Here is a 12,031-nt window from a genome sequence, read left to right on the forward strand (position 1 = left end):
TTATCACCACAGGAAGGAAAGGTGAACACATTGTGTTTATCACCTTAGTAAAGGTAGAGATGATGCAGAGGCACAGATTTCACAAAGACAACATACAATGACAACACAGATTGTCACAAGAGAACATAACACAAACATAAATAAACATAATACATCCATAGCATTCGCTTATAATACTGCCATCTATATTGTGACAAATCAAGTGGCACAAGCTTAGTTCATGGTCTCTCACCTCTCTTTACCCCTCTAGGTCTCTTACCTATCTATATGACCCCTCTATAGTTCTCTCCCTCCCTCTCTACCTCTCTCTCTCCTTCCCTCTTTACCCTATCCCTTTAGAACTATACAATTCCAAAAGTTCAAATTGACCAACTTCAGACCCTCTCCCCTGCTTCAATTTTTTGGTGTCAACATGACATATATGTTGGCATTTTTGTTATTTATGTTGTGATTGTCATTGATGGACACACACTTGTATTGAGATCCCCTTTATATGTATGAGCTAGGGCTCAACCGGTATTTGTTCCAACCGGTATGTTGTATTCTAGTCTTTAGGCTATTGGTGATTTTGCAGAATGTGTTTCCCGGTCTGAAGCGGCATGTCGACCCCAAGCAGTTCGTAGATCCCAAGCGGTACGAGGGAGCAAAGTGGCACAACACATTCTTACCAGTCTTCATTTTTGTCAAACCGGCAACCGGTATTTTGTATGAACCGGTAATACTCTGTGATGAGTTACCAACCGACATTTTGTGATGAGTTACCAATCCACCAATTGTTTGACGGTGCCGACACATTGACGGTGCTTTTTGTGTCGTGTTACTAAGTATGTCTAGATTCATTGAACCTAGGAAATTGTAATGTAATCCTATTGGACCGACATGAAATCAGATTCCTTTAAAAGGACATCATGTCTAGGGTTTTAAGTTGTTGCTAAAAGGGTTAATGTCGTGCTAGGGTTTAAGGTGGTTGTTGAGTTGTTGGAAGAACAATCTTATCTAAGAAGATCAAGCTGTAACTGAGAGAGAGAGATAGAGAAGACTGAAGTAATGCTGGAATGCATTAACTATGAGCAATACTGGATCTAACCAAGCAATTTGTGCTATTAGATAGATCAAACACTTGTTGATTACTCACATCTTTGACAAGTCTATAGCCCTTAACCAGGTAGGCCTCAAAGCCTTTATAAAATCCTTTAACAAGGTGGTTCACTTTTGTGAATCTAAAATCCTCTAACAAGGTAGTCTTTAATCGGACTTATCTCCTAACAGAGATTGAGATTCCTAACAGGATCTGTTCTGGTGAAGAACATTGTAAGACCTTAACCGGTTTGGTTTCTATTCTGCAGATAGTGACTTGTGAGTTCCATCTCACCGTGGTTTTTCCCAGTTGGGTTTCCACGTCAAATATCTTGTGTTATGGTTGTATTGCTTTTGTGGGTGAATGCTTTATTCGCATTTTGGTTTGCATGTGTGGTAACCGGTCTGTCTGTTAGACTGTTTTATCGGTTTATCTTTAGACCGTGTAAGTGTTTTAGTGCAGTGATTTTTGGCATACTAATTCACCCCCCCCCCCCCCCCCCCCCCTCTTAGTATTCATCAATATACAATTCCGTGTCAATCTGGACCACTAAGAGGCCCTTTGATCTATCCAAATTATAATTATTGTATTGGTAATGATATCAAACTATAATGACATTGATTGATTGTAAAAGCTAAAGATTAATTTTTCAAGCATTGAAGAAAGTTATAATCTATAAAATGGAGTACTTAGGTAGCTTACACTTGAAGTTGTAATTAAGTTTACACTTGAAGGTAACTTACACTTTAAGTTCTAATTAGGGCTAGGGTTAGGGTTTAATTAAGTTTAGTGTTTACGTAGGGTTGGGGTTAAACTTAGGGTTCAATCAGTGTAGGGATTAATGTGAATGTTAGGGTTAGGATTCAATTAGGGTTAGGGTAAGGATATTTTAGCTTTCTATCATATACCTTTATAGGATTTAACATCTTCACTAATAATGTCGATAATTATCAAAATGAATTCAATTACATGGGATGGAAGACCAGGTGGGGCCAATAAATATTGTGTCATTTACAATTTCATAGGTCTAGTGTTAACAAGGTTTTTGATAGATGATGATCCTTATAACTCAGTGTTACATGTTATAGATTATCTAAAATTTAATTATTGGGTGTTTTTTCCTATGGTTGATAAGATGTGTTTTTTCCTCATTTGATGTTATCTCAAATGAACAACCTTTCTCTTCAGGTAACAGAGGCAAGTGAACCCTAACAAAAGTGTATTTTATTTTATAATGTTACAAATTTTGATAGGATTTCATTGTATATATGAAGTTGTAGGTTGCAATACACATTGTGTTTTTTAACCTACAAAAGCACAGTTTATGATTGACAGACCTACGTAGTGTTGCAAATTGTAATTCCTTTTAAATTTCACACTCATTTTAGGTCCCTTTCTCTAGTGTGCCTCATTTCACTTCAATTTCATATAGGTCTTTCCCTATCTTCACTTTAATGATTATAAGTATAATCTATTTCTTTTAATTCCATTTAGGCCTTTACCTATTTCAAATTTAAATTATCTTTATGACACATTTAACTATGACAACCCTACATTAACATAAAACTAGGAATTAACTTTTTTTTGGGGTGGACATACCTTTGTTACTTGAATAAGAAGGTTTTGAAACATAATGAGACATGTGTTTTACAAAAAAATGTATTCCACATTGTTTTTAATCCTCAGTCTATTAATCCTTTTGAGCCTCCCTCTCTTTCCTTCTTTCACTTGGGTTCTCTCTTTCTCACCATCCCTCCATCCACCTCCCAAGTCTCTCTATATCTCCCCCTCTCCCTCTCTCTCCCTCCCATTCTTTCTCTCTCAGGATTCTCTCTTACATTCCACTCCCTCTTCACATGCTTCCCCTTAACTCTATCTCTCTCCCTCTTCACATACTTCCCTTTAACTCTCTTTGGACTTCTCTCCCTTCCTCTCCCCCCTCTCCCCCCCCCCCCCTCTCTCTCTCTCTCTCTCTCTCTCTCTCTCTCTCTCTCTCTCTCTCTCGCGTAGTTATAATTTTTTTTGGTACCAACATGACAGGTGTAATACCACGTCAATCTGAAAAGTTGACGTGGACCACTATTGGACCCTCTTCTCTACTTAATTTTTTTGATACCAACATGACATGTACATTACCATTTCAGTTTGAAAAGTTAAAATGGACCACCTTCAGACTCTCTCCCCTACTTAAATTTTTTGATGTCAACATGACATATACATTACCATGTCAATCTAAAAAGTTCAAATGGACCAACTTCAGACCCTCTCCCCTACTTCAATTTTTTGGTGTCAATGTAGTACCCCTACCCTAATCAGTTTCTAATCTTGGTTTAATCTTGGTTAGTTTATTTTAATATAATGATTTTAGTCAGATGTTTGATTTAACGCATAGCTGTTGATGTGGGTCCCACACTAGTTGTATGCAAGTTGTTTAGTGTTCCTATTTCGTGGTATTAATATCGAGCTAACGCTTTCATTAAATTTTATATATGTATGCATGTATGACTCTTGGTTGCAGGAGATTTCAGGTACAATGTCGCATGAGTGCGAGGTTCGTCTTCACCTAGAATTGCAGGTTTGAGTGTACCTCTTTAATCCTTAGAGTTGGATTAGGTGGTCGTAAGACCCTAGTTGACCTTAGTCGTGCTCAAGTGAGCATCGTCAGCCGTCGTCAGTAATCCCTTTTTGTTTGGGTTTGCGAGTCGTCTGTTTGGTTGACCTTCTCGGTTTGCATGCTTGGTGTGTATGGTTAAATTGATTAATTAGTCCTTAGTAATTATTTTGATTAAATATGTATTCGTGCATTGAAGATTAATGGACTAGATTAATCGGGGTTTCGTATGCGATTTTCGTTGATATTGGATTGCTCGTTTTAAATTGGGAGTAAGTTCAATTAAATAGCTGATTTTGAATATTAACTGCATTTTGTATATGCTGATGAAAAAGAAAGTTTTGTATTTAATTGCAATAGATTTAATTGTATTATGTTGGCTTTTGAGATTAGAAAGGTTAAATTGAATTAAATGAGAAAATCGATTCTGAATTGGAAGGCAAGTTTAATTTGTTGTTATAGTTAGAAAAGAATTAATTTGAGAATTATTTTTAAAATAAAATTTTTTATTCCAAAAATGGAATTTTGGTCAACTCTTCCATATAACCTAATATTTTTGGGGAATTTTGGGAGGAGGATATTTTTGGAAAATATTTTGGTTGGAGGATTTTGGGGGGATGAAATTTGGGGATTTTGGAAGGAGGAGGAATTCTTGAGCTTGCAGGTTGGGCTCTTCAGTAAATCTCTACCAGGATTGCGTATGAAGGTAGGATTCTAAATTGTGTTCTTGTTGCCAAAAGAATTTACTGTTCTAGTTGAAAGAAGTGAATTTGTTATTGAAAAATCGGTTTGATTGATTATTGGAGTAGAATGGGAATAAGATCTTGAAATTATCCCTCTTTGATTTCATTCTTTGTTTTCAAATCAATTTCTGGTTGCTAAGAATGATTTAAAATTAATAAAATTTGAAATTTAGTTGGGGGTTTGGCAGATTAGATGTTAAATTTGTGAAGATCAATTTTATTTGGCAAATATGCTGTTGGTTTTTGGAGAAATTTTTCCCTTCCCTGTTCTGGGTAGTTTAAAAATATATCTATGGGGTTTTGGTTTTAAAAAAAAAAATATATAAATATTTCTGTTAGTCTCTGGGAGACTGTTTTTTTGACTGTGTAAAACACAGTAAGCAGTTTTGTTTTTAAAAAATGAAAATCTATAAAAAAAAAAAATAGAGGAAATAATATATATTAATTGGGGAGTTGCGCACCCAAGGGAGCTGCGTGCTTCCCTTTGGGAACAACAGCGCTCCCTTTGGGGAGAGCTGCGTGCTCCCTTGGGGAAGCAGCGCTTCCCCTTTGGGGGCTGCGTGGGCTTTCCTTAGGGGACCACGTGGGGTCCACGTGGAAACCTCCCCCCCCCCCCCCCCCCGCTCTTTTTTTAATTTGCTTTTTTTTAATTTATTTTTTTAGTTAAGAAAAAATAAATTAATAAATAAATTTATTAAATTAAAAGTATTGTGGTTTAAAATAAAGTTTTCAATTAATTATTAGTTTATATATATATAATATTAATGGAAATTAATTTATATATATGTATAAACTAATCGATATTTAATTTGGAATTGGTGCAATGCATTAATTATTAGTAAAATATATTTTATTAATAAAGATTAATAATTATATTTTAACTAATAATTAATTGGGTTATTATGCACTATTAGTTATTAGTTGTGTATATTTTATTTATCGTGGATTGGTAAATATACTCATTAATTAACAGTTAATATTTGGATTTTGGAAATGTTTATCTACATTTGGATTCCCTTTTTATACTTATATTTCCGTGATCTGTATAGTGCATCTGGGATTGAAAAATATGAAACTGTGGAGGTGGTTAAACCAGTATGTCAATGATGTTTTATTGGAGATTAAATATCTTATTTAATTGATTAATGGTTGTCTGAGTTTTATTAATATGAATTTGGTTTAAGAACTCATTATGGCTTAATATGTTTGTTCGATGCTTTGAACCTTAGAGAGTTAGAAAACCAAGAATCAACCTATTCCTAGATGAGGTAGATAACTGTAATCTGATGTAGATCTTGTAGAAAACCTGATCAACTGTTAATGTTTAGATCAATTCGGAAAGATTGTATTTGTTGAATATTACCTATGCGAGTTTAATTTCTGTATTCGCTTTTGCTTATGTAATGGCAAGTCATGCTTTGTTTGTTAGGACCTTGTCGTATAGAATGATTTGGGGTACCTGTTTCAGTCCTCGGCTCCGAGTTGATTGTTGATTTGTGGCAGTGTCATATTTGGTCATATCCTTTGTGTGGGTGTTGAATGATGATTTCATGTTTGACCAGTTGGTTGTTCCCTCTTTCTTGAACTCCGTTCGTCTGACCATGTACATTCCTTGGTTTTTGAGTTCGTCTGAGTTTAGTCTAGTGTCGTATGGGAAAGTGGCTTTCGATTGGGGGCCGCACCCAAAGTGGCTGCTGGGTAACCCATCGAAAGTGAGTCTAATAAGTGATAACCTATCAGTAGATTAGAATGTAATATCTAAGTAAGATAATTGTGCCTCACACATGGGACGAGTGCTAACACAGACTCGACATGTTGTGAGAAGGCCTGAAATGGCAAACCACCATCCTTGTCTTCACGAGAGGATGTGTGGGTCCACATGAGGCTTGGATGGGCCGGAAGCTCGGATTAGGTTGCCAGGGTAACCCAGTGTATGGGGCCGGAACCTATGAAGACCTACCATGGTAACCATACCAGGTTGTGTGATGACACTTGTCCCTACATTCGCTAGTGTGTTGTCGTTTTGTCCTGTTAGGAGCACGTTTGTGGGTCGTCCTTTTGTCTATGCCCTTGTGAGTACCTGGTTTCATGATAAACCTTGGGTGGTGATGGCTCAGTCTTGTGGATGCTCCAATGGACCTTTGTTTTAGCTTGATTATGTTCAGCTGGATCCTTTTCTTTTCAGGGATCGTTTATGTATTATTGACCGATGTGGTCGTTTGTATATTGTTTATATTTCGCCTTGGTGGCCGGATTGTAATGGTGTAACTTCATGTATTCTTAACTTTATTAATTATCAGAGGGGTCTTGCAGTTGAGCAGACCCGGAGATGTAGCCCTTTAGGGGTGAACTCTGAGATCATTATGGTGTTATGTGATGTTATTCTCTTATGTTTCCTTTATTCAGCTTTATCATGTATGATTAGCTTATGTTAGAACGTATAAGTGGATAAGATGGAATTAACTTTAAATGCTTTTATGCAGTCCTTTTTTGAATGCCATTTTGATCGAATGCCTAAGTGGTTTAGATGAGATTTATCGTAGATGCATGTATGCAATCGTCTTTTAAATGCAATAAATTGGAATATGAAAAAATGTAACTTAGAGTAATGGAATATATATTCAGTTGTTGTTAAGGAAATTTAGTATGCTTGAAAGATCTCATATGTTTATGATGAAATTCTAGTGTGTTAGAATATTAGATGTATGGCTTGTATTTTTTTAGGAAAAGCTTGAATGAAGATTATGAATAGATCTTAAGGGATGAACCTTTGCTTGTGATTTATATTTCCATCTTCTGAAAGGAATTATTCTGATTAAGAATTATCTCGTTATTAAGATAATCAGCTTATTGGATTAATTGTGTGAGTTAAGTGAATTGTGAAATTTAAGTAATCTCGTTGGGAAACTCTTTAGGTGTTAGTTGATGTCTTCCGCTATGTAATCTGAATCTTTGATATCTTGTTGTATCTTATGTGGTGTAACTTTAAAAAAAAAAAATTATTGCACTCTATTCTTGTGTTATGGCTTAATCCCTTCGGGGTTTCCTGGCGGGGCATTATAGTCAACATGACATATACAATGCCATGTCAATTTGAACCACTAAGAGGCCCTTTGATCTATCCGGATTATAATTATTGTATTAGTAATAATATCAAACTATAATGCCATTGACTGATTCTAAAAGCTAAAGATTATTTTTTCAAGCATCGAAGAAAGTTATAATCTATAATATGGAGCACTTAGGTAACTTACACTTGAAGTTTTAATATAGCAACCATTTTTAGGCTTTCAAGATAATCAAGAGTGAATCCAAGATTACATTTTTTTTAGAAATTATAAAATTTTGATTGCTCATTGCAAGAAAATAGGTCATTATAATTTAGCAATATAACTTAAATCTGATAGGTAACATTGATGGTCAACCAAAATTAAGTAATTAATGTGCTACAAAATACGAAAAAGAGTACATACAATTATGTTCATAAATAGAAGGAAATCAATGATATAGTTTCATAGAAATCTTGTCCTTCAAGATGCATTATGTTTCATTTATTAGAAGGAATTAGCCAAGGGAAAAAGAAAAAGGTTAAAAAGTCATAGATTAGATGTGTATCCAAGTAAAGGCTAATGAAATAATGATTCAACTTAATAATGTAGCATGCATTATTATAGATTTGAAGGTAAATGATAGTCATTTAAACTTCACAATGTATTTCAGAGACACTAAAATATCAAATTACCCATTGTGGATTTGTAAATAATAGATAGTAAAATGTTGAAAATGATAACCTTTCTAAAAAAAATGATTTAAAAATAAACAATTATGAGTTAAAAAAATTATTATACATAATAAATAAAATCAATTTATGATAAAAAAAATTAAAAATATTATAATGATTAAAAAATGAATAATTTTATTATTCATTTAAATCAACTATAATATTATTTTATTTATTTTATAAAATTAATTTTTATTTAATCATTACAATTTATTAATATTCATTTTATTCATATTTTTATAAATTGTGCATAAAGAACTTCCATACTTGTAAATAATATAAATAAAGAAATATAATATAAATAAAATGTATTAAAAAAATAATATAAATAAAATTGATTAAAAATTTACAAAAATAACAATAAAATTTATTAACTAAAATATAAATAAAATATATTAAATTAAAAAATATATTTAAAAATAAAAAATAATACAAATAAAATATACTAAAAATTTATTAAATAAAATATATTAAAAATGTAATTAAACTTTTAGGTTTTTTAATTTTGAAAAAGGGAAGGGGGTCGCGCAGCCTCGCGACCCTTAGGCTCCCCTCCCCAAAACCCGTGCGTTGCATAAGCGCAGGGATTTTGAGCGCACAAATTTTGGGGAGGGGAGCCTGAGGCCCGTGAGGGTGCGGGACCCCCACCCTTGTTCAAAATTAAAAAAACTTAAAAAAAGGCATGAGCATCAAAGTTGAAAAGTTAACGATTTGTTTTTGTCAACACCACTTACCTTGATTGCTCACATCAGCGACAACTTTTTATATATGGTGTTCATGTACAACGTGCTATTTTATGTGGAGAATAGGCGTTTCCAATTTATATTGGGTGGAACACGAAATTAATGGAAACTTGCTAGGTGCATATAGTCCTATCCCTAAGATGCGGGTGAGAAATAAATGCACATCAGTCGCGGTCAGAGCATTAAGTGAAATGACAGGTCAATAATCAATTGACCTTGGATATATATTTTATTTATAATAAGTAATAATAGAGCATTAAGTGAAATGACAGGTCAATAATCAATTGACCTTGGATATATATTTTATTAAAAATAAGTAATAATAATTTAGTTTTATATTTACTGTTTGAAGAATGAATCAATGAAAGGGATAATATATATTGTAAATTGTTAAATAATAAATTTAATTATAGAATTGTTGTTCAAATTTTTAATTCTAGAAATTGATTGGTTGGATTAATTGAAAAATTGAATCAGATGGATGCAATAGTATTCTACCTTGAGAAAAATTAATAATAAGAATACTTAAAAAAATAAAAAAGAAAAAAAAAATGGTTACACACCTCCTTCAACTCCCTCAATAGATCAAGCAGAGAAGAAGAAAAGTGAAAACTGTTAAAGATATTGGTTTTCCACAATCCATAATAGTTCTTGTTATAGCTTTTGGCAAAAGCTAAACATGCAATTTTATGTGGGCTAACAGAATCCGAGTTCACAAAAGTTATACATTGCAAGCCAACAAAGAGCTTGTGGAATAAGTTGAAGAACATATATGAAGGAGATGATAACATAAAGAAAGCAAAGCTTCAAACCCACCCCCCAAAAATTGAAAGTCTCAAAATGAAAGAAGAAGAAAACATAACTTAATGTTGATGAGATTGTAAAATACTATCAAAAGGCTTGATGAAGATGTTGAGGAAGCCATTGTTGTTCAAAAGATTTTAAGATCCTTTCACTTAAGATTTGGCTCCAAATTGTTAAGAAAAAAGAAAAAAGAAAAAAGAAAAAGAAAAAAGAAAAAAGGAAAAAGAAAAAATTCTCTTTCAAAATGTAAGGTCACAAGAAATTCGTATTTAGTCTTTGCAATAGTTAACTGAATGATAAACAAATCATACATTATAGAAACCAGCTGGTTACCGTATGGGCGAGATGGGTCCTGCAAGTGCAAGGTACACACTACACCGTCATCGCATTGTTTAGTCACATCTGCACTTGATGACAAAGCAATCTATGCCGTGGGCTCACATCATCTGGGAGTTCTATTTCATCCACACACTGGTATATCGGTTGCTTGCTTTGGTCTGACACTGATTAGAAAACGTGATTGATTATCAGCAAATCAAAATGAGGGGGCACTGCTCATGCACAGAACTCAAATAGTTGAGTAACCATGATGCTACTTTTACACACTCATTCTCGAGCTGGAGTGTGCTGGAGGCCTTCTCCATGTTTGGGCCACATCAACAGGTATTTTTACAGTATCTTGTTGAAACAGCTTGCTTATTTCTCAAAATGGGAATTTCTTGTGTTTAAGAATATGTACTTCAAATGGTGGTGCTGGGTTTGTGCCATGGTCTGTGATTATGCCCTCACAGGACAGTTCAATCAAATTAATTCTTTTATAAATTCAATTTTTTTTATATTCTTAAGTGGTGGTTGCTTTATTGGTGAGAATTTTTGATTCATAAAGATACATTTTCGTGGTGTGTACAAATTGAACACTATAAATGATCGAATCAGATTCAGTTTGACAGAATGAATACTGTTCAATCCTTATCAATAAATTAATGAAAGTTGATGATTCATATACCAATCATACACAAACTTCAAAAAGTATCTGAATGTTTATCCTCTCAAAGCTTAAAAAAGAAAGAATTTGATTTTTTGAAGTAAAAATTTTGTTGGAAGACTGTATTTTGATCTTTTGATCGAGGAGTCATACCCACAAGTATGAAGTAGCGAGTTTGAGCCGTAAAATGTTATTGTTTATCCTCTTTAATTTGGTCCACTTTTTGGCTTGCTAAAATCCGCATTAATCTTGAAAAAGAGACAGCCTCTCCCAGTTTGGAGCCCTAGTGGTACATTGACTCTTTACTGTACAGTCTCCCCTTGAACAGCTATAGGAGAAACGAAAAGGCTTTCATTAAGCTCGCAAGGATTCTCATCTTAGGATGACATGACTGAGGCAATATGTTCCTTCGGCGATGCCATGAATCCAAACTTCATATATATATGGCTTTATTCAGTGATGAAATTCTGGGCACTCTTACAATAAGTGGAATTTTTTGTGTTAGTTTACTGTGAAACTTATTTTATCAAATGAATGAATGAAAGAATTTTAATGATGTTCACGAGATCCAATAATCTAAGGGAAACTATATACTTCTAGAAAAGAGGATAGCTGATAATGTGGGCTTAATGGCTGCACACTTGAATAACTAAGCACAAAACTTAACGTATCGCCACTTTCAATATATTTTGGGTATGGTAACACAACATGGTATTAGAAATATGGACGATGGCCTGCGTTGCCCTTAATCTCACTGTCTGCTGCATTAGTTTAGTAGGGACAATATTACGATATGTTGTCTTTAAATTAGTAAAGGATTATGTCATGATGCAATCATTTAAGTATTTTTTCTCGAGTATTGATTGAGAGAAAAGCCTATGATATGTATCTTTTTCTCGTTTGAGATGTATCTAGTACGTTGAACCATCATTTCTAACCTCTTACATTCAGGTGGATTTGGACGTGCAAATCCAAAACGAGTGGCAGGTGGCCCATCTCTTATATTTATTCCTTCTATCTTGAATTTATAGGTCATTCTCCCTTCTCTTTAAGAACATTGCAAGTGGTTTAAAACCACTTAATTTTCACCATTGTTTAAAAATGGCAAGGTTTGTTTATCTGAGAAAAGATCTAAGCTTGTGGCTAAGGAAGAGTTCAAGGGATTATTTACAGAATTTGCAAAAAAAAATAGAAGGGAGATACAATCTCTAGGTAAAAGGGCAAGAAAAAAAGATCCAAAGTCCATGTTCCATAGAAATATACTTTTAAGTTAAAACAAGAAGTAT

The 12,031-nt window shown here is 33.7% G+C and overlaps 1 protein-coding gene across 9 annotated transcripts in view; it reads left to right on the forward strand.

Annotated features, from left to right (window-relative positions):
- Positions 1-10,099: 10,099 nt before the first annotated feature.
- LOC131049033 (putative ion channel POLLUX-like 2) overlaps positions 10,100-12,031 on the forward strand; it is a 383,365-nt gene continuing 381,433 nt past the window's right edge. For 2 of the 9 annotated variants that reach the window (XM_057983269.2, XM_057983328.2), the window contains exon 1: positions 10,116-10,423. In XM_057983269.2, the coding sequence (XP_057839252.2) occupies positions 10,403-10,423 (21 nt within the window). In that variant the 5' untranslated portion in view covers positions 10,116-10,402. Of the gene's footprint in view, positions 10,424-12,031 lie in introns of all 9 variants that reach the window. The other 7 variants (XM_057983566.2, XM_057983498.2, XM_057983206.2 and 4 more) reach the window with 7 other exon arrangements.

This window comes from Cryptomeria japonica, chromosome 2, assembly GCF_030272615.1.
Source record: "Cryptomeria japonica chromosome 2, Sugi_1.0, whole genome shotgun sequence".
NCBI lineage: Eukaryota > Viridiplantae > Streptophyta > Pinopsida > Cupressales > Cupressaceae > Cryptomeria > Cryptomeria japonica.